This window comes from Buteo buteo, chromosome 1, assembly GCF_964188355.1.
Source record: "Buteo buteo chromosome 1, bButBut1.hap1.1, whole genome shotgun sequence".
NCBI classification, from domain to species: Eukaryota; Metazoa; Chordata; class Aves; order Accipitriformes; family Accipitridae; genus Buteo; species Buteo buteo.
This window is the reverse complement of record NC_134171.1, coordinates 33,591,446-33,613,671: the sequence shown is the minus strand read 5'-3', so window position 1 is coordinate 33,613,671 and position 22,226 is coordinate 33,591,446. Positions and strand designations below refer to the sequence as shown.

The window sequence follows — 22,226 nt, the reverse complement described above, 5'->3', positions numbered from 1 at the left end:
ACATCAAGAGCTATGGTTGCAGTTGGCAGTATCTTTCATTTACCTTTGATCATATAATAGCTGAGCTTTGCAAGCTCCCCCTTTTCCTTCATTCTTGTCCTTCTGCATGCTCTGGAGTGTTTCTGTAGTATCTGCAAGTAGTGTTTTATATGAAGGTTAATTGCTAAGTGTGCTTATATCATCTACTGATTTTCTCTGTTGTGCTTGTATCTGTTTGGACTACTGGCCAGTTTAATCTCCGATATGATAAATAACTGGAAATAGGTTCCTGTTGTTCAGGCTATAACACACAGTTTGTACACATTCTGTATCTTGTCTTTATAACTAGGGCTTCTTCTTAGGTGAACTGAGAATTATTTCTGTTTTCAGAAGAAAAAAAGGAAAATGACTTCATAAAATGATGACTATCAGGAAGTGTTGGGTCTGCTCCAGTTATGCCAATCAGTTAAACTGTGAGCATGCAGGAGGTGCGAAAAGGGACACGGTTGACAGCATGCTCTTCCAACTGCTGCAACTGAACTGTTGGGCCCATCTGCTTGAGAAGGTTACAGTGATGCAGGATGAAGCATGTAATCATTGCCCCAAATACTGGAAACTACACAGCCGGATTTCAGGATGATGGAGGTAGTGTATTTCAGTGATGAGTGCCACGAGGAAAACGCAGAGAAATGAAGGAATTAACTATCTATAATGAACCTTGGGAGGGAGAGGAATAAAGAGGATGTAGATAGTGATTGTACATTTCAAATGAACGACTTTTCAATCTGAACTTGAAGGGAAAGGGAAGGGGAAGAGAGAGAGAATGTTGATCAAAATTTTTTTAAAAGGTAACAATTGAAAAAAAAACTGCAAAGGGAAAGTAAGCAAGGTGTTCCTTGGGTTATGTCACATGCCACTTGCTCAAAATTTCACCCCAGAAGGCTGATGCTTTTCCTGTCCTCTTACCAGGTCACTGATGAACAAGTGAGAGCTGCAAGTGAAGTGGCAACAAAGACACCCCACCACCCATACAGTGAAGCAGCATGTTCTTTTTTTAATCTTCTTGTTTTGGATGAGAATGTTTGTATATGGTTCAATACAAGTATTTATGGAAGGGTTTTAAATAAAAAATGGGAAAGCTTGGAACATATACTGCAAGTTATGTCTGGACTGGAACAGGTGAAAGCTGCTCTCATCTTTACATAACTGTTCCTGCATTTTTAGAGGCCCCTGAGTACAGTCTCATTCCTCTCTGCACCAGAGGTAGATCCAACACTTTCCAAGGGGAGATTGTTAGCAAAATGCAAAGAGGGGAAAGTCAGGCACATCGGAAGAATCTGGCATGGGAAACACTGGAGAGCTCTCATGAAGCAAAGCTGCTGTGGGTGACAACCCTGCTAAGTAACATGCTTCCCTTCCTTGCACCTCCTCAGTTCTATAAAGTAATGTGAGTTTAAGAACCCCTTCTTTTTGGGGACAAAATTCCACCTTTCTGACATTCAACAGTATCCAAAGGAGTGCAGCTGTGTCTGCTCTGCAAGCATGAAGACATAGAGTATCTCACTCATGAAAGACCAAAAAGGATTTGGTTCCCACTTTACCGATTTCACAGTGGAGGTGCTAGGGATCTAGCAATTAAATGGGGGAGGGAAAACTTACCTATAAAAGTTAAAGATTGCCGGTGAAGGGGTGAGGTGGGGACATTTATAGCAACTATGTTGTTAATGAAGCCATAGTAGAGATGATGATCTGCTATTCAGGTACACTGTCAGTAAAACCAAAGGTAGCATGTCAATGACTACTACATACATGACTTGCTGAACATGAAGCATTTATTTATGTAAGCAATACATTAACAAGTGGCAGTTAATACACTAAATTTATGTTGAAATATACTCCCCCCCACTCCAGCACACCAGTCAACTGAATCAGGGCAAGAACTCTTAGTCCAAATAATGATTAACAGCTACAGCATACCATGCACTAAAAAAAACCTCACTTCCTGCAACCGTTCTGAAGTCTTGCTTGAAGACTCCAATTTTAAGTACAGTTAAAAATAATTAGCAGTATTTCATTAACTACCTGCCCACAGTTGTAGGCTACTAAAGAACTTTCAATCTGCAACTTAAACTGGACAGTGTTTTTTCTCTCAAGTTAAAGAATTAAAGTGCATAGCAGCAGCTGTGTCTAATTGCTCAGTGGGAGGAGCTCACCAAAATCTAGGTGTTCTATTTTCTTAATAAAAATAGTTCTCTGTGAAGACTTTGAGCACTCTATCACCAGTACATCAACTGACATAGAATATGTATGGACCACTTCTGGTGCAGACATGTATTGGATTTGTTCTAACCTACAAACTAACGAAGCTTCTTATGCATGTGGGGGGCTATGATTCATATGACTGTTTACATATATACAAAATAAATTCAACTCTGTTGTCATTAGGGACTATCTGAGGAGTCTAGAACTCATCCAACTTCCACTGAAGCTTGAAATGCAGTCATACTGCTAGACAAATATCAGGGCTATTATTTTCTTTTTAGCAAAAGAGTAGATTAGTAACTGTACAGTAGGTAAAAAGCAGTCTTTAAAAAAAATACAGAAATTACACAAAAGGCTGTAGTAAAGTGCCTAGCAAGAATATAAAGAACAGGAGAATCAGTGTAAGTGGACAAACAACATTGCATCCTTGCTCCCCTTACCTCTTCACAAATTCTCCTGTGTGCATTGTAACAGCATCGATGCTCAATGACAATATGTCAAAAAGACCATTTTCACTTTGCTATATAAAGTATTAGAGAGCTTAAAGCCAAGAATATAGTCATATTGGAAATTATACTTTGGAGCACGACTAGCTCACTTTTGTCCATACTCTATACAGGGAGAACTGCCAGGAACCCTCTAAAGCCTGCTGATGGTGCTCTTCACAGAGGCACAGCTCATACCCATCCTGAGAGCAGGTGTAGCTACAGCCCTCTGGCTCAGATCTGCTGAACGTTTACCTCTGAGCTACCATCACTTCTCTTTCCCCTTCTCCCCCCTTCATCAGCATATGCTTCCCACGCCTCCATCAGTTTTCTGCTAGAGGGACAGCCTCTGGCTACATCAAAGCTGCAGATTATTTAGGGCTATTGTGCTTTCCAAGTGTGACTTCTGAGACACGGTGAAGCCAGGCCTTTCTTGATCCCTTATCCCTGTCCTTTCTCTACATTGATCCCCAGCCTTACTAAGAGCTCTCAGAGCCCTGGACATAGTCAGGGAAGCTGACATCTGTATTAGAGAGCGCCATTTCCATTTGGAGTTTTGCTGGGGAAAAAATCTGTACTTTGTCTTTATGTAAAAATATGGAGCAAGTTACACTGAAGCTGAATTTCAACTTTTTAACTCAGTATTTTCAAATGCATGCTCCATGACAAACCACCCTGTGACTAACTACGTAAAAAACAAGACTATACAGATAGAGAACCTGAAGTGTTAAAAAATATATTTTCCCTCTCCCCCTTACCCCTTGACAAGTTAGCCTTTAAACAAACACTAACACAAGGTAAGCTGACAGAACAACACTGAATAAATAGCTGCGAAAAACTTTTGGTTGCTAGATGTCTGCAGGCATCATGTAAACTGTATGCTACCTTCATGCTTGTTTAAAAAAGGTGTTCTACATCAAGGGATCCACACTCCGGCACTTCTGGCAAGAATCAGATGTTTTCAGGCTGGTAAAATTTTGAGATTAAAAAAAAAGAAAAAAGGAAGTAAAATAAATACATTTTCCCTCACTTGAAAAAAAGCCACATTTGTGCTCCGACAGCTATCGCTTAAGTTGTAAACCCAGGAAAGACAAATTGTAAAGTTACCTGCCTGTAGAATAGTTAATGGTAAGATTTTTGCTTTCAGAGATCTGTCACTTAGTCCTGCTGCCGGTTTTCTAAACAAACAACTGGCATCTTTACACCATGAACCTGTGAAGTAAGTGACTCAGATTTGATAACAGAAATACTTTTCTGCTTCAACTGAACTAAGCTTAGTCTGAGAGGTTGGGGGGGGGGGTTTGTTGGTTTTTGGACTAGTCTCTATCTAGCCACCTAGAAAGCATAACTAAGTTCCTCCTAAAGGTGTTTTCAGAATAACAATTTGCATTTAAATGTAAACACTGATACCATAAATGTAGTGTATACAAAAGGCACAAGACAGTTAGATTTGTGTTGCTGAAACTTCCTTGACTTTGAAAGCTGATAATGCATCTCTTATTATCTGATCCTAAGACAGCTGCTAGCGCCTAACTTAATTGAAGGGGTTTTCCTACGTGCAGCAGCTTGGCTTTTTGGTATTGCAATCAAAAGTCTGTTGTCCTGTAAATGCAAATATCACAAGTTATAACAGTAAGTCCCCTTGATTGTACATGATATTCATTAAGTTATGCAGTAAGAAAGGCAGTGTCTTAAAAAACAAGTGAAAAAAAGAAATCTGAGACAACTATTGATTAATAAGAAACTAGGATTTTGAAAGACAGCTGCCCTCAGGAACACAGGTTGGTAAAAAGCCTTTTGGATCAGAGTTAAGTGCCAACATTCATTTCCCAAAGGGGTTGACAGCTCCAAATGGGACAATAAAATCCCCATTTCATAGCACTGTCCTGTGCAGCTTCCATCAAAATCCCTAGCTGGCCAGTTTCATTTATGTATTACCCATCTGAACACAGGCTTTTTATCGCTCCACTTACCAGCGACCCACTATAGCATTCAATTAACAAAGGAGTTTTTTCCCCCTCCGCAACTTTTCAAACTATTGGTAGTGTAGATCTGAAGGTAAACGGAGCTTTTGCAACCATGTTTTCCAAAAGCATTCCAAAACAGTCAGACACTTCACTTGGGTCTCCTTATCTTCAAAAATTGCTTATCAAGCACTCAAAAGAAAATACAGTCCACCAAACCACTAAATTATTCATAATCAACACTGGCCATTCTCCCAATTCATAAAGCCAGTAGTGCAAAAGTTTGATTTTAAAGTTAGCTACTTACAGCAATTGGAATTAACAGGTGAGTTTTCAAAACCAAGGCAAGAATATGGACTGATATGTAAGGAGGTCACATTTTTCTTGTGCTGAACAGCAAAGTAAAACCAGCCGTTGTGTTTTTACAATTGTAAACTCAGACTCCTTTTTTTTTTTAATTCCTAATACTCAGAATCATCCTTTACCATTCAAAACCAGTAATTTTAAGTTGAAACATTCTTTAGATGGTTCAGAAGTAGTATGTTTAGTTTCATGTTTCAAGCAGTGACATGGAGACAGCTAATCATCTGTCAGTTTGTTTTCTGAGCACATCCACACAGGAGCAGACAGGAGCAGCTGGCCCACGGGGCTGATATTTGGAAGAATGCATCTTCCTTCCAACAACAGCTTCTTCTTGAACTAGAACAGAACGTTAATCACAAAAACTTAAAAATTAAGTTATTGCAACAAGTCTCATCAACTCAAAGGTGAAAGTGAACAACAGCTGAATGAAAATCCCACCCTGAAGAGGAACACAGTAAGACTGTTCACAGATATGTTATTAATCCACTTCAGGATGACAGTGATTAAAAACTGACTACATAGCAAGCAGGCCACCAGTTTATAAAATGAAGTGAGCTATTTTTACGGTACTTCCAGGTAACACCATCATTAAAAAACAATTCTCTATTACATTTGTGTAAACCACATCTGGCACTCTCAGTCATTAGTCCTCTGATTAACTATTAAGGATTACAGGACACAGGATATTGAACATATCCTTAGCTGGGACAGAAATTCAAATTACTAACACACTGGCAGGGGCTGTGGGCAATATTTTTCATGTCAAAGATTAAATTACTTGGTTTTGTTGTTGTGACTTCAGCATCTTTATAAAAGTATTCTATTCACTCCCTAGGAACAAATATAACTCAAAGACTGACAATAAAGTAATGAAGTTAAATGCAAAGTAGTTAAAATAGAATAATGTTTTTATATAAGGGCTCTTATTCCAGCAACTGTGTCTCAGAGAGACATATATATATATATATACACACACACACACACACACACACACACAGAGTAATCTAGCTTTTTTGTTACATCTAGAGAAAGTCTTTTAAGTGCCACAGAAATATCTCAGAGAGTGCTAAGGGTACAACCAAACTGGCACTTAACACTCAACGCCAGAGAAATTATCAGACCTTAGCTACTGCCTTTTCAGATGTGCATGCATTGGTCTAAGGTAAAACTAACTTCCAGAAGCCCCTTTATTCGGCTTTACACTGACTCTTTGGAACACAACCTCTGAAGGTGGACCCTCTTTAAAAAGCTGCACTTCAAAATGGATGCTCACAAAAAGAAGAAACAAAAAAACCCCCAAACAAACCAACCAACCTGCCAAAACCCAGTGGGTGGAGTAATCAGACTGCAAAACAAATCTAATTGTTACTTTCTCAGACTGGACTAAAAGAAAAAAACCCAAACATCTCATGCTCTTTTTTGGTTGTTTATCAAGCTAAACAGCTTGAAAAAAACACTTTCAGCATCTTGAGAACAATCACAGACCCTGTTTGATATTCAGAATAATCTGAATGACAAAGTTCCAATAAAATGTACACACTGTTCAAAGAAAGATTAAAGTTTAAAAGTTATTACTTAAGTAAATAAGGTGTTAGGAGTTCAGAAAGTGTAAGTAAGTCCAACCTGACAAAACTAGTTGCAGTTGACATTTCTGCAATATAATCCAAAAATCTGTTTGTTTAAAGGCTATCTCCAATGCTTTACTCTTGAGTAGTGATGACATGTAAGACACTAAAGTAACTGAAGTTGAATAATTTATTCTTTTCCAGAAACTGTTGTTCTGTTGAAACAACTGATGGATTAATCAGGGCAGAAGCACAGCATTTTACATTTTGAACAAAGGGTTAGAAATTATATTCTTAGATTCTATTAAAAAAAATGTACACAGAGCAGTCAAAATTGCAGATACTGGCTGAATTTCATTGGCGCTCTCTAACTCTGTTCATTTGACACCCACATTTCTAACACTTTAACACTTCATACCGTCATCAAGTTTGTAGATGTAGCTATATCTGGAACTGTCTGTGTCTTCATTTGCCACTTAACACAAAACCAGAATGTAAGGGTCAAGAATTTTTTCTTTCTCTGATGAATCCAACTGAACTTTTGGGACCTTTTTGGTACAAGCTACAGGCCACCTGTTGGTATCTGTACACCTGTCATTTTTATAATCTGCCCTGACAGTTCAATACCATGCCTGATGGGTCTACTAACAATCACTGCAGTTCTCTGATGGCTTTCCATACTTTCCACTTCCTCTAGGAGTGACCAAGAGCAACCTGACAGGCGTGACAGCATGTCCAGGAGTCATGTCACCCACAAATGAAGGGCATTCACTTGAGACACTTTTTCAGGCTCACTGAAAGGGTGCTTCCAATAGCAAAGATGGAAATGACCTTGCTGGAATGACTCCTCCAATGTTGTTGGAAAATCGTAAATTATTTGGTATGCTGAAATTATTAGGGTTGGAGTCAAATTTTTTATCCAGCTTTGAATATGAAATAGTTGATTTCCATAAGCTTTAATGGAGTTAGAAATCTTCAAATACTAAAGTGAATATGATGATTGATTGTGTTCATTCCCCACAACCCAATTATTAAGGTCTCCTCCTCCTATGTACATAACAAAATTTACTAGCTGCTTCTCAAACCTGCCTTCTGAGAAGTCTATGGTGCAAGACACCAAAGCAAGACATCAAAAAAATCTCAGCTGTTTTTAACAATGGGTAACTAAATGGTCAGGAAGTCATATGGACACCTTTTGTCGTCAGTAGGCAGTACTTTATTATTAAATAGGATGCAGCTCAGTACCTGACATAGAAGATCAAGCTGCTAATAGCTTATATATTAGAATAAATCTTTTTTCCTTCAGCATCTGATAGACCTTTACCTGCTTTAGAAGACCAAGCTATGATCTTTGTGTTTACTATTAAGAACTAACTTCATTTTCAAACTTAGCTTTACAAATATTTGCTGGACAACTTGAATAGTCATAACTTCATTGTCTTTCTAAAGAAAGGGAATATTAATAATAATAATAATAATATTTTGGAATACTACCTAAAGGCAATGGGTATAAAGGTTAAACTATTTTGCAAACATGACACATTGAGAAATAGGAGGTTTAGTTTAAGATTATGAATTCATGTGCTACTACTCGTGGTAAAAAAAATTAAATTGAAGACAACGGATAGGAATTGCTTTAGTAATTTTCTTTTGTGAATTCTTCAAGTGGAGTAACATACTAAGTACAGAGGATATTAACATACCTTTCCTTACATATTCAGATGTTTCTTTCAAGAGAAATTAGGTTTCATTTTCCATGGTTAATGCAGGATTGCTCATACCTTTAAAGACAAAAAATGGTATTTCCACAGGAAAAGGTCTCATGTCTGTTTCAGCAAATAATACAACCTTTAATTAACAATCCATCTTAATGTGATTCCACTATTACCAAGTCTATTCCTGTCCTGTGTCCACTACACAGCTTTTCACTATTTGCAACAAGATGTCATCATATTCTGATACAAGCAATTTGTAGCCAAAATAATTACCAGGCTCAGACTAAAAGATAATTAGCACCACTGGTGTTAGTGTTCTCAGTATCTCTTGGTCAGGTTTAACTGGGAAGGGCAGAGCAGCTTGATACATGGAACTACCTACAGACATCCATTTAAAATAAGCTTAATGTATTTTTGTTCATGAATACAAACCAGATGATGTTGGTAATTTTTACACTATAACCTCCAAAACAAGTTTATTACAAAACCAATCATTGCAGCATAAATCAATTCCTTACCAACTTTGCCCTTTTCAGCCTTTGCACTGGTTTCTGACCAAGACGGTGTATCCGTAAGAAGGTGGCTCTGGGAATCACGCAATGGCTTTGCAGGAAACAGGTGGTTCTCACTGTAATGCCAATAAAAAGAACATTAGTAAACTGCAGTAATTTTTCCTTATCTTACCACACATCACAGACACTTTGTCATATATAGTACTTTCCCTACCTTACCTTGCTGCTTTTCTGACAATCACTATGCTTTTATCACTACATACATTACACTGTAGTTGTCACAGATGCAAGGGCAACCTAAAAAGCAACTCCCTGGCACAGAACAGGGAAACATTCCAATTTTTTCTTTGACAGCTATTATATATTAGTGCTTCAGTTCCAAATGCACTGTATCCATATTGTCTCCCACTACAACAAACCTGACACGATAAATAGTGGAGAGAACATCTCCAAAATCTCTTGTCTAATACAAGCTACGGATCACTGGGGTAAGATTTAAAACATCAATAAGCAGCTAGCTGAAATGTAATGTATTTCTTTTATGAATAAAAGATTGTCAATATGATGCCATTATCATTTCTTAGTCACATATTCAAGTCTACTATACTTACCACACTCTTCATTACATAAATGTTGCAAAAAAGTTACAATATGAAATACTAGCACTATTATACTTATTTAGTTTAAGGAGCATCTGCATACTTTTCACACTTTAAAGATGTCATGTCCATGAAGGATAAGGATTAAGAAAATATGTCCTATTACCAGCAGAAACAAAATATGTGCATTTAATATGCCGTTTCCTGTGCTTTGGCACAAGTGCTGAGGCCTGGGATTCCCTTATGCAAAGCATCTTTCACCAGATACAAAGAAGTAGGCCTCCCCCAAAAGCCTTGCAAGGTAATGCATCCGTATCACAGGCATAGCGACTGTCTCATATGTGTGCAGAACAGAATGTTGCCGATACTGAATGTTAGGCAGGTGTGGAAAATTCAGGTCCTAGGATGCTACCGAACTGAGACAAAACACATCGGGGGGAACCCCACCTTATTTCCATCTGAATTACAGCTTAGCTGTTTAAAATCTGACTTGCATTTTTTAATAGGATACTCTTCATTTGCTTACCACTTTTAAGTATCTTATACATGGTTCTATTTATATGTGCAGAGGAAAAAAATAGAGTATCAGCTATTTGAAATAAGTAACAAAAAGCAAATTACTTTTTGGATGTTGAATTAAGACCACCAGGTGTGGAAGCTTGCTCAGGATCCTGATTAACAAGGCAAGTTGGGAAGGAGCAACCATCCCCTAGACTGAAAAAAATCAGAATTAGTGTCATACATACCAAAAAAAAAAACCAACCCCAAATTCGAAGAACTGGTTCTTTCTAAAGTGAGTATTACTGCATCTTATTTCAAAAAACTAACCACCCCCCCAAACCCTGTGGATCCTGATTATTCAATAGTTTCAACAAATGAAGCATTAAAAACTGAGCATACCTTGAAAACACAGGCAGCAACCAGTATTTCTTCTCATCACCAAACACCTGCCTTAGGTTTTTGCTGAAGCCCAAGCTGAAGCCATTCTTGTCTGTTCTATGACGAAATATGGGAGCTCTGAATACCTCTTAAAAGAAAAAAATGAATTAGATCACAAGACAGCACATTTAAGTTTCATACCAATATTTAGGCAATTGCACTGATGATACACCACCATCCAAGAGGAGAGGCTGTACTGCCCAACGACTGAGAAAGCTAGTCCACTCATGAAAGCCCAAGTCAGTGCTACACAGTCACTGCGTGCGGAGGAAGACCTATGGCTGAGGAAGGGTGGAAGTCTCCTCCCTCCACCCTCCTCCCTAATCAAGGCAAGGAAGAGCAAGGAACTCAGTTTTTAAGAAGGTGTGATATGTTACATGAAGATTTCAGCATGTGACTAGACCACAGAGTGTGTTTAAGAAAGAAAAACCTAAACAAAGGGTTTACTACAGAAAGAAGAATGGAAAAGATTAAAAGCTTAACCTACATTAGTAGTAAGACTAGCTTTTCACACCCTGAGGTATGAAAATATTGTGTGTTTTTACAGCTGCATAAAGAAAGCACTTTACTTGCAGACCCAGATTATTCCCCATGGACATCCAACCTAAATTTCTGGAGAAGAGAGCTATATATAGCTTGCAAGTGTTGCAAAGTGCCTGAAGCAGAAAACTCACTCACTTTTCACCAAGTGACTGATAGCCATTTAATTCCCTTAATTGGCTATATATAGTAGGCAAACTATGTCCTGATATCCTGACAGTACAGCTCTCACAAACCATGCTGGAACCACGCAGAGATTGTCCTTCTGCAGTAAATCCTTAGCTATGAACTGCTGGAAGTGACCTTCAACATGTAGTATGCATTATTTACAAGGTGTTTTAAAGGAGGAGGACGGGAAAATAGAGAGACCCTTTTAGATGCCCGTGTTAGGCTAGGAACACAGCTCCCAGGATGATTTAACCACAATCACACTTAAAGCTGTCATGGCTTCATTACCAAACTATTGCACGTTCAGGGTTTCACATATTGACCAATTTCCCAAAGTAAAATGGGAAGAAGAGACAAACGGATCTTTCTGAGTAGCTTAAGTGTACAGAAAACATGGTGTATTACCTGCATGGAATTCAATTTGTTTTAAAAAACCATGAAATATTGAATTAGAAGCGTACTGCATTATGGTTACCTTTGAACAAATTTTTTTTTGTAATAAAATGCTAAGAACAGTTTATAAACAGAATACTTAAATATTTCTGTTCATTTAACCATCATTAATAAAACTTTTCTTCACTTATAACAAGATTGACCAATTTTTTCCCAATACTAATTTCTAAGTATATGATTTTTCAGAATACTGAAGAAACTCACAAACCCTAGAGAAATCTTGAAGTAAACAAGCTTTCTTCCAATGATATATATTCAAAGTTTTCCATTAATCATCTACATATTACTAAATCTGAAGAGAGCTGGAAAAAACAGATCAATTCATTGCCTTACTCTAATTCAGCTTATATCAACAGAAAAGTATTTAGAGATTTAGAAACTTTAATGAATATATTGCAAATTGGTATTATTACAGTCCAGGATATAGTATAGAACAGGCACTCAGTCTTCTCCACCTCCTTTTTTAAGAGTTGTAGCCAGACAAACATGCATCCAGGTGGTGGGAAATCCTGTTTTAACACTGATATTCAATGCAGTTATATATACACTCCCATAGTAGAGGCACAGGACACCTTCTTTGAGGTTTTTAAAATTAACTCATAACTCAAGTCCTTTCTATGCATCTACGATTATGTGGTAGACAGGACTCACAACTGTGAAAACGCCCTTCAGATCTCTGTGTTCATTTACTGCCAAATACAGAAGCACTGCCTTAAAGCCTGTGCTTTTATATCAGATCACTCTCTGACATTGGCCCCTTGTGCTCAGTCATGTTGATCAAAACCAACACCACCAGGGCCACAATCAGCCTGCCTTCCAGATTTATTCTCTTCTCTCCTTGCCTCCAGTACAGGCAAAGTTTTGGAATCAATAACTATGCCTTTCAGAGCTTTTAAACAAAACTGTAGCCAAACTGAACAGAGGAACTTTGGTTCTGCGGGGGTGACGGGTGGGAAGGAAGTGCTAGAGCCACTGCCCTGACTGAGATACCCCATCAGAGGGCTCTGACCCGGGGGCTGCCAACGCCAAACAAGCAGCACTTGTGCGAGCGCGCATTAGCGCGTCTAACAATTATTACAAAGTGATCTCATTTTTTATTTTTTTTTTTATTTATTCAGTTTGTGTTAACAAGCTGCAGATGGGAGGAAGCAAGAGGAAGGCAAAAAGTTCATTAATAGCTTGGCCCCTTGGGGCAAGAGGAAAAAGTCAGAATTTCCAGGGAGCAGCAGAACTGGGGAGTCAGTACTAGACACTGCCAGATCTGGGCACTTCCAACCAGGATCCAAGGAACCTGTATAGGATTGCCCACTTTTTCCACTACCTCCATACATATAATATACATTTATTATTTATTTTTTGCTGTCAAACATAAAAGCATTAAATCTGCTTACCTAATGTAGACTTATTCTTGCTCACAAGCCAACAGTGATACCCAAAGAGAGAAGACAGACTGACAGAAAACATAGCTGCAGCAAAAAATAAAAACATGATGTGGAACTTGGCTTGAGTATCAGGAAGGCCATTCTAAAAAAAAAAAATATAAAAATTATGCTGTTAGAATTGGGGAAATAGCTGTTTAATTTGATTATTAATAATCCTCTATTCAGCCAAATCAAATTCAGTGCAGACACAAACGTACCACACAACAAGAGTCTGAATAAATGAATTATACACCTTCCATGTACAAACAGACATGCAATTAGGTTGCTGACAGCATCTAAGTTAAAGAAATGGTTTGGATCTGAACTTTGAAGTGTCTTTTAGTGAAGAATAATTTATCTCTACAAAATTGTCTTGTTTAATTAGCCTTTTCAGAAAACTTACATTGTAGCATAAATATTGCAAATCTAAGAAGGTAATGTCATAAGTTATGAATCCAGATGATCATAATTAAAATACTAGAAAATTTCTCTGAAGCTTTTTCATAGCATAGCATTAAAGGAAGTTAACAAAACCTATCTAGAATATAAACTCCCTTGTAAAATGTTTTCTAAATAATTGCATACTTGTTCTATGCAGCTTCAAAATAATGAAAAAAGTGAAATTTCATAAACTATGATAAACAGAAAAAAATAGAGGGCTATGATTATTAGATAATCTCTTGTACCTCATCTAAGGAGATACTAGATTACAATGTAATACTTTGGAATCTTAGACTTCTCGCACAGTGGTAACTTCACACACTTAAAGGCAGTATGTAGATTAGGGTACTTACTGTCCAAAACTTGATAAAATACTGTAAATCCGTTGCAGCAATGAAAAGGCAATACAGTAGCGAGTAAGCCAAGAAGAGAAGAAAAAATTTGTAATTGGAGAATCCTACACAGTTGTTCACCCTGATAACAAAAAAAAGTACAAGTAAAAATGGAATGTAATGAAACTTATTTTCTTTGTTTTCATCCAATTTAAAATTAAACTTATTTAGTCTAAAAAAGTTAATACCAGCATGTAAACCAAGTTTGCTTCCCACCTCTTGTTCCTCAAGCTACTGAAATGTATTTAGCTTCAACTCCCAAACTTGTGTAGTAATTCTAACCAAAACCAAAACACCACCACCACAAAAACCTGAAGAACTCTACCAGGTAATGACACTTTCAAGAGCTTACTGAAATTTAATTTTCACTTATGGTATGAAATCTGTTCCCAGCACATCTGATGTAAATGTGACTGCAGTTACAGTTACTTTTTTAGTTTGCAGAGAAGTTTAAGTATCCATGTTTTACCATTAGGCATACTGCACATAACAACTGGGACAGTTACAAGCCAAGAATTTGAATCTTGACTGAATTTTGTGAGAATAAAAGCAGTCTCATTTAGTCCACATCCTCCTTCACTGATCATACTACATACTAAAATTTCTTAGTAAGATTCTCAAACTTAAAGAGTATTCACAGAAGATTCCTAAAAATATTTGTATTTATATAAAATAATGAGAGAAATACACTGTTGAATAAACAGAAAACATTCAATTTCAGTGACAACATGACAGCAATAAAAGAGATTAGGAACATGTACATACACATCCAAATGTTAAAATAAATCTCATTTTATTGTTTTTACTTATGGGCTTCAGTTCACATGCTTCCCATTTTTAAAGAAATTATACATGATAATGAGCAATCAGTATACACTATCACCAAAGAGACATGATGAGAGTACATTTAATACCACAGCAGCTTCCCATTAGAGGCAGTATATTAAGTATTATGAATTTTAGAGTTCTATTAAACATGTAATGAATTTATACCCATCAAATGAAAAATGTTGGAATGCTGCCCATGTTTATTGGTAAACAGCCTCCTCTTTCTTTTATTTGGTTGCATTAAGAAGCTAACCAAAGTTACCATTGCACTGCTAACTTTGACATAACTCTCCATATGAATTTAAAAACAAAAAAAATTCCATATACCTTCTTTAATTAATTGATACTGCTGTCAGAAAGATCAGCTAATTAAGAGAAGACTACATCCATGAAAGCACCTGTATGCTGAAAAATAATTCTCAAAAAATAAGAATGTGTAGCGAGTCTCAACTTTGGCTTCTAGAAGTACAGGACAAGTTACTGCAACTACTCTCTTCTCTAGAGAGACAGCGATGGTAATGGCAGGATATATGGTAATCAGAACACGGTAAAAATCTTAAAATTCCAAATAAACTTCCACTGTACACTACTGTTACCCATCCTCAGGGTGGATAAGGGGTTGGTTTGTTTTGTTATTGGTTTTGTTTTTACAAAACACGCTACCTCGGCTAAACATTAAATTTAGCACACCATTTAAACATGCAGCAATAGCTAAGCATCTGTATTAACTACAGTTAAAAAGGACAAACCAGACTGTTCTAATTCAAAAAAACAGCAGGTATGTTTCTAAGCTCATCATGATTCTTATTGGAAAGCAAATTTACAATTCTCCACAGTCAAGTGTTCTTTTTCATTAAGTATGTCAAAGTAAGCAATTCCATGATAAACTGCAAGCAATTCAGATTCAAGGTTTCTATGATAACCCAATTTTCCTTTCATGGTATTTATTTTAGGACCGTTTTTACATTATGACACTGTTTAGTGTGCAAAAAGAAATATCAAGTGAAATGTTATTCCCCAAAGATAAAATTTCTTGAATCAAAGGCAGATTTCTTTCTCGTTCTTTTGCACTAATGGATACAGTACACACATTAAAATAAACTTTCATAAATTATTCCGCTCCCTTCAATTTTGACAAAGCCCCAGACTGAGGAGTTCTTACTGGAAGAGAATAGTACATCAGAAGATTGAAGGGAAAGTAAACATCGAGGTTTTGTAATTGTACTATTCGAACATGTAGTATCAAATAATAAAACCCAAGAATGGTGGTTAGATTTGAAGTCTAACATTTCTGAGGAAGAGTAAAACTGATAAATGGCACTGACAACTGGCTAAATAAAGGTGTGCTATTGCAGTGAAACACTCATACAGAAGAACAGTCCATGTTAATCTGGATTACAGGTAACATTTAAAACACTTAATTTTGAACTACAAAAAAGAGAGAGATCCTTTCTGTCTCAAGAGTTAGTTTACTGAAAATACCAGGCAAAGAAATAACTTACGAGGCACTGAAGGTGATGCAACTCAGTTAACAAAAAGCATGGCAGAATTAAGGAGATGCTAAATTCTCTTTGGATGCCTAAAAGGACAGATGTTTCAAATGATTCCTGAGGTGTTCCTAATGCACCTTGTTAGTATTAAGAGTTATTATATACAAATTATATTTTTGGTGATGCCTCAAGCCATTGCATTCCTGCCTGCAGCTCCATCTATATATAGTATGAGTAGCAGCAGCACTAGCATAGAAATCACTAATGCTTTTATTTCTGCATCATTATCATTAAATATTTCCATTTATCACAGTACTTGCTTTAGCACAGGAGTGATAGCCAAAATAAGCCTCCCAAAAAGCAAAAGAAAGCTGACCTGGGGCTAGGACATGACTACCATCTTACTGCCTCTGCCTTCCAAATGGTTTAACCTGTCCTCTCTCCAGAAAACCTTCTCCTAGTAGAACATTAAAACAGTAGTAGTTCCCATTACCGTTTCCCTGCTCTCCCTAAGCATCACATGGGTTCTTTTCCCCTTTCCCACCAAACTTGCTCCCACCAAAAAATCCCAATATGAAAAGCAAAGCGGGACCTAACGATGTTTTCAGGGGGGCTAAAACCCACCCATTATACTGTTTTCCACCCTTAGTTTTGTTGGCAAAATAGCCATATGATATTTCCAAAAGAACCCTTAAACACAGGGCTTTAAAGGAAACTATAAAGTTTGATCAGCATCTGTGCAATATTTCAAAACTGTCTTGTCACTTCCACATAGTCGGGTTTTTTTCAGGGTGAGCAAGGAACTGTGGACATCCACTCAAATTAGGAAAAATAAAGCAAGACAATACCTCTTTTTCTAGTGCATTTCTGTTACTTGGGAGTACAAAAGGAACAATTCTCCATCAAGAAGCATTGCATACTTTTCAAGTACTTTCTCCATTTCTACTTTTTCTTTTTGCACCCATTGCTTATTAGCTTAAAAACAATGAGCAATGTAAATACTCTCTCAAACTGGGTATGTTTATGTTGTTTAGATAGAAAGAGTCTGCAAACAGGTAAGATGAGCAAATGCTACTGAGATGAAAATGGACTTTATTTTTCTAGAAGTCTATGCCCTAGCGAAATACCACTTCACTGCCCCTTTACACAACACTTAAACACTCAGTTTATGATTTGTTATTTGATGCAATGGTTTTTTATTTTGAAATTGAAGTTTACATGAAGGACATATTCATGTACTATTCTAAGGCAGGACAACTAAAAAAATCCCAAACAGACCATAAAGCTTATGAGAAGTGTGTATAATACTGAATAATAATAGTAATATTGAGACTTTTCACTGATACTTTGTCAGGAGTAGCATGACAGCTGTTTTTTTATAGCTTTCTACAAGACAGCTATAAGAAGGCTGAAAAAAGAAAACTGCCTTTTTTTCTCATATGAAATTTGTTCCGCATTCAATGGTTTTATCTGTTTTGTTTAAGAAGCACACTACTAACGTTAAGCATCATCAAGTTTCACATGTTGATATCCCTACAGCAAAAAAATATGCAGGAATTAACTCTACCCTATATTGTTAAATATTTCTTTCAATTTTATCTACCATGTAGCCGCAAAATAAGGGGAGATTCTTAAATCATACTGCATTATGTCAGAGGCTGTAGTCAGGACCAAGACAAACAGGAGGAGTCCAGCAACTCCTCCTCCCCCAGGATGGAGTCTCCTGTGCCCAAGAATTCGATTTAAGAAGGTCAAACCAGCTGCTTAAAACCATCTACCATTCAATTTGTCCAACACAGGAGATTCTTCTTTTCTCATTGGTTTCATGTGGTGAAGAACTGCCATCTACCACTCAATCCTCCTAACTTGGACCTTACTAAACAATTATCTTTAATTATTTCCATGAGATACCTGCCAAACTGACATAAAATTAATTACTGTGCTAGTTTTGGCTGGGACAGAGTTAATTTTCTTCATAGTAGCTGGTATGGGGCTATGTTTTGGATTTGTGCTGAAAACAGTGTTGGTAACACAGGGATGTTTTCATTACCGCTGAGCAGCACTTACACAGAGCCAAGGCCTTTTCTGCTTCTCCCACCACCCCACCAGCGAGGAGGCTGGGGGGGCACAAGAAGTTGGGAGGGGACACAGCTGGGACAGCTGACCCCAACTGACCAAAGGGGTATTCCAGACCATATGACGTCATGCTCAGCATATAAAGCTGGGGGAAGGAGAAGGAAGCGGGGATGTTCAGAGTGATGGCGTTTGTCTTCCCAAGTCACCGTTAGGTGTGATGGAGCCCTGCTTTCCTGGAGATGGCTGAACACCTGCCTGCCCATGGGAAGTGGTGAAGGAATTCCTTGGTTTGCTTTGCTTGCGTGCGCAGCTTTTGCTTTCCCTATTAAAACTGTCTTTATCTCAGCCCACGAGTTTTCTCACTTTTACCCTTCTGAGTCTCTCCCCCATCCCACGGAGTCAGGGAGCGAGCAAGCGGCTGGGTGATGCTTAGTTGCTGGCTGGGGTTAAACCACGACACTTACACATCCTGTCTACCCACTGGTTCCAAGGGCTGCTGAGAAAAGACAGGAAAACAAAACCATTGTGCAGGCTGACACAGCAGCAAAAGGAGGGAGGGTGGGAGGGACAGAGGAGAAAAAACAAGACAAAACAAAGAACCCATAAAACTAAAAGAGCTAACTTGCTGTTTCCAGCAAGCCCACTCAAGCTGTCCTGGAAGCTTCAGTAAGGGGAGCAAGGCACAGCCCTTCCCTTTGGTTTTCAACATAGGGTAGTATTTCATCATTCAATGCAACTAAACCACGGTAATACTGAAAGTCCATGCGGAAAAGATACAATTCTTAAAAGAAGTTTTCTTACCGAGCAGAAGTCTACTTCATCCTAACTGTAAAAACATGGAGTTACCTAACTGAAAGGTCTAAGAAAAATGACACATGAACTTCTTTCCACATCTCACAACTAGGCAGAGGACATATAGTAAATAACTCCAATGGTCCTGCAAGACCAGTAACTTCACGGAAGCATCTAACTCTAGGAACAGTGAAGCATCACCTTCATAACAGGCCCCTCAAGAGTTTATTTTACCAAGAAAAGCAAGAAAAGAAAGCCAACAGTACACTCACCAAGGGCAATGATGATCCATTTTCAAGATGCATCTTAAAAGAACCCCAACAGAATTCCAAGCATTGCAAAAGGCAAAAGAGGAAAAAAAAAAAAAGTCAGAAGCACAGTTACGTGTCAGATTTAAATTATTCACATACAGATAAGGAATTACCCATATGTACCGTTGCCCATATGTACCATTGGTTACCTAATCTATTTAACAAGATGTCTATTTAAATTCATATAAGATAGTTTACCTACAAGTAAACTGTAGGTAACCCAAACTCAAAATACTTGTTCTGTCAAGAGCTTAGCGATTTAAGAAAATGCAATCTATAACTTCAACTTTAGGATTTGGTCCTCATTCCGAATAGGTTTTTCAACTATCATTTATTCTTTGACAGAGCCTTAGAAACTGGGCTAATTCAATTAAAATACACTTAGTAATACAACTAAATATACTTCCAAGTACATGATTTACTTACATAGAAATAGACAGATGCACGCAAGGTATTTAAAAACTTACCTTGCATGAAAAAACACAAACACTTTTTGCAATTAATCATTCTCCGTTAATAAAACATGTACAAGAAAATCAGATATAATTGAAGCAAGTGAATATTGACAAGGTAAAGGGCAAAATTAAGGTATTCTGCAAAATTAACTACTGGCATTCTGCAAATTTCACTCACGTTTCAGAGGATAACACAGGTCACCCTTTTTCTCCACCCTGCTCAGAGAAGAGGAGTGGAGAATGTTCCTGACTTACAACCACCATCCCATATAACACAACCAAGATCCTCTTTCTGTCTCAACTCAGTTACTCCTTCAGTGCCTCTGCTGTCTTGCTGGACAAAATGGAAAGTCTTCTCTGCCTCACAATCATATTGGAAGGTTTGATGCATTATCAGCTGACGAGTATTTGGAACAGCCTTAAAGCTAAGAATAAATCAATCTTTGAGGAAGCCCTTTCTCTTAAAGTTAGAGATTTAAATCACGGGGGGCAAGAGTGGAGAAACACACAGACATCCTAGGTAACTGGAGACAAGTTCAGAGAGAAGAACAGCCAAAAGAAAGATTCCATTAGAAAGCAATTAGACTTCTGGGAAATATGGAGGTGAACTTCCTTTTGTGTTAGACAAACAAAAACTTTATTTTAACGGCTTCATTTAGAAATGGAGGATGCTTGGTTGTTTCCTTTCTTTAAACAAAAATAACCTGCAAGTTATCCAATGAAAAATAGGATATTAAGTTTATTACCTCAGGTAAGATGTAAGTGACATCATGATTAGATTGAGATGGGCAGTGATCTTTATTCAGATTCTAACAAAAGAAGCAAATTTTTGTTTATCAGCTATTTTGGTTACATTCTTAAGGAAAGTTCTTTATTAATATTCATAATTTTTAACCACATGTAAAGAATGTATAAGACCATGTAATCCATATTGGCATCAAGAAAGCCATGAAATGAATTAGAGTAAGTTACAGACTTCCTTAGAAATAAGTAAACAAAAACTAAATCTGAAAAAAAAATAAGGAAAAAAAAAAGGCTTATCTGCCAAAACATTAAACCTGAAAAAATCTATACATAAAAAATAAAAGCTTCTGTGTCAAGGAAAAAACCATTAATTTAGAAAACCACTTATTTAAAATATTTTCTTACTTGTCGCATACAGAACAGTGATGGCAACGATCTGGTTTTACAAGATGGCATCTGTCACAGTATCTGATTGCTAAAGAAAAAAGTTCCAAGATTAGATCTCAATGTACAGTTAGTTACACATTTTGATTCCTGAAGTCTGCACAAAAGTAAATACTAGCAGCTCAGCCCAGCAGAACCCCAGGAAAGCATTTCAGCATGATCAGAAGCAGCTGCACATATTGAAGCATTTTTTAAGTACTTGCAGTGCTGAATCTAGCAAAGTGAACCCAGAAAGCTCAGTTTTTGCAATCTCTGCTAATCATGCTAATCAGGGTTTTTTCTTCCAAACCCCTCAGCTCTGCAAAACAACCAACAAACCAACAAAACCCACAAAACCCCTACTAGACTGGAAAACTTTTAAAGACTGTTCAACAATATAGCTATTTTAAGCTATTATTCTAACAGCTTTAATTTACTATATGAGATTATCTCGGGTTTGCTCAGCTAGCCAGCATTCACAAACTTACAGTATCAGTAGGTTAAGATTAACTCTTAGTTTGGAAGAACTTTTATTCTTGCAACTGAACAACCAGCAAGTAAAACAGTTTCTTACTGTGATCTATCTAGCTATACATGACATGCAAATAGTAATTAATTTATTATTTTTATTTTATTATTATTTTTAGTTTTAAATTTTTTTAATCTATGAAAGAAGAAATTTATGCAGTTAAAGACTGCTACAGCCTCTTCTGCAGTTTGTTAGTATTACAAGCTATTTGTTAATGTCAGTTTGCTAACATTTAGCAAGGCATTGTCAACACACTTTAAAATCCTAAATTGTATGCAGCAATTTACTTTCCAACAATCCTTCCACTGAATAAATATAGCTGCATACAGCTACCTTAAAGCTAAGTTCTTGGGTCACTTTGTTATTTTATGAAGTATGAAAAGCAGTTCTTCCCTACAATCCAAACCCTTGAATTTTTTTTTAATTAGTTTAGGTAGTACATCAAGACACCTGCCTTTGGTGGTCTCCTGAACACCTATTTACCTCCAGACATTGTCCGTGTATAGATAGGAAGATCCTTGGCTGCCCGTCTTAAGACTTCTTGATGGGATTCACCTCTAGGTTCCCTCTCTAGGGATTCCTTGTCTGAATAGGATAGATGAAACTGGAATAATTTTTAAAAATCAAAAGATATGTTAGCAAATTTCAAGTTAAGTAAGTATCTGTGGAGATGTAACGAGAAATAAATATTCATTATATAAAGATGGATTAGCAGCACGTACAAGGTATTACAGCAAATAACCCAGTGTTCCTAAGACCACTAATTTAGTTAATGGCAAC

The 22,226-nt window shown here is 37.2% G+C and overlaps 1 protein-coding gene across 1 annotated transcript in view; it reads right to left on the bottom strand.

The window, feature by feature from the left end:
* Window positions 1–1,827: 1,827 nt before the first annotated feature.
* The window catches only part of ZDHHC2 (zDHHC palmitoyltransferase 2), a 37,747-nt gene continuing 17,348 nt past the window's right edge, over window positions 1,828–22,226 (bottom strand). Inside the window, exons 4-13 of the mRNA XM_075026693.1 lie at window positions 21,930–22,050; window positions 20,900–20,969; window positions 19,257–19,289; window positions 13,760–13,880; window positions 12,936–13,068; window positions 10,345–10,471; window positions 10,066–10,158; window positions 8,852–8,961; window positions 8,322–8,399; window positions 1,828–5,389 (exon numbers count right to left, since the gene is read on the bottom strand). Of these exons, the coding sequence (XP_074882794.1) occupies window positions 8,359–8,399; window positions 8,852–8,961; window positions 10,066–10,158; window positions 10,345–10,471; window positions 12,936–13,068; window positions 13,760–13,880; window positions 19,257–19,289; window positions 20,900–20,969; window positions 21,930–22,050 (849 nt within the window). The 3' untranslated portion in view covers window positions 1,828–5,389; window positions 8,322–8,358. The remainder of the gene's footprint in view (window positions 5,390–8,321; window positions 8,400–8,851; window positions 8,962–10,065; window positions 10,159–10,344; window positions 10,472–12,935; window positions 13,069–13,759; window positions 13,881–19,256; window positions 19,290–20,899; window positions 20,970–21,929; window positions 22,051–22,226) is intronic.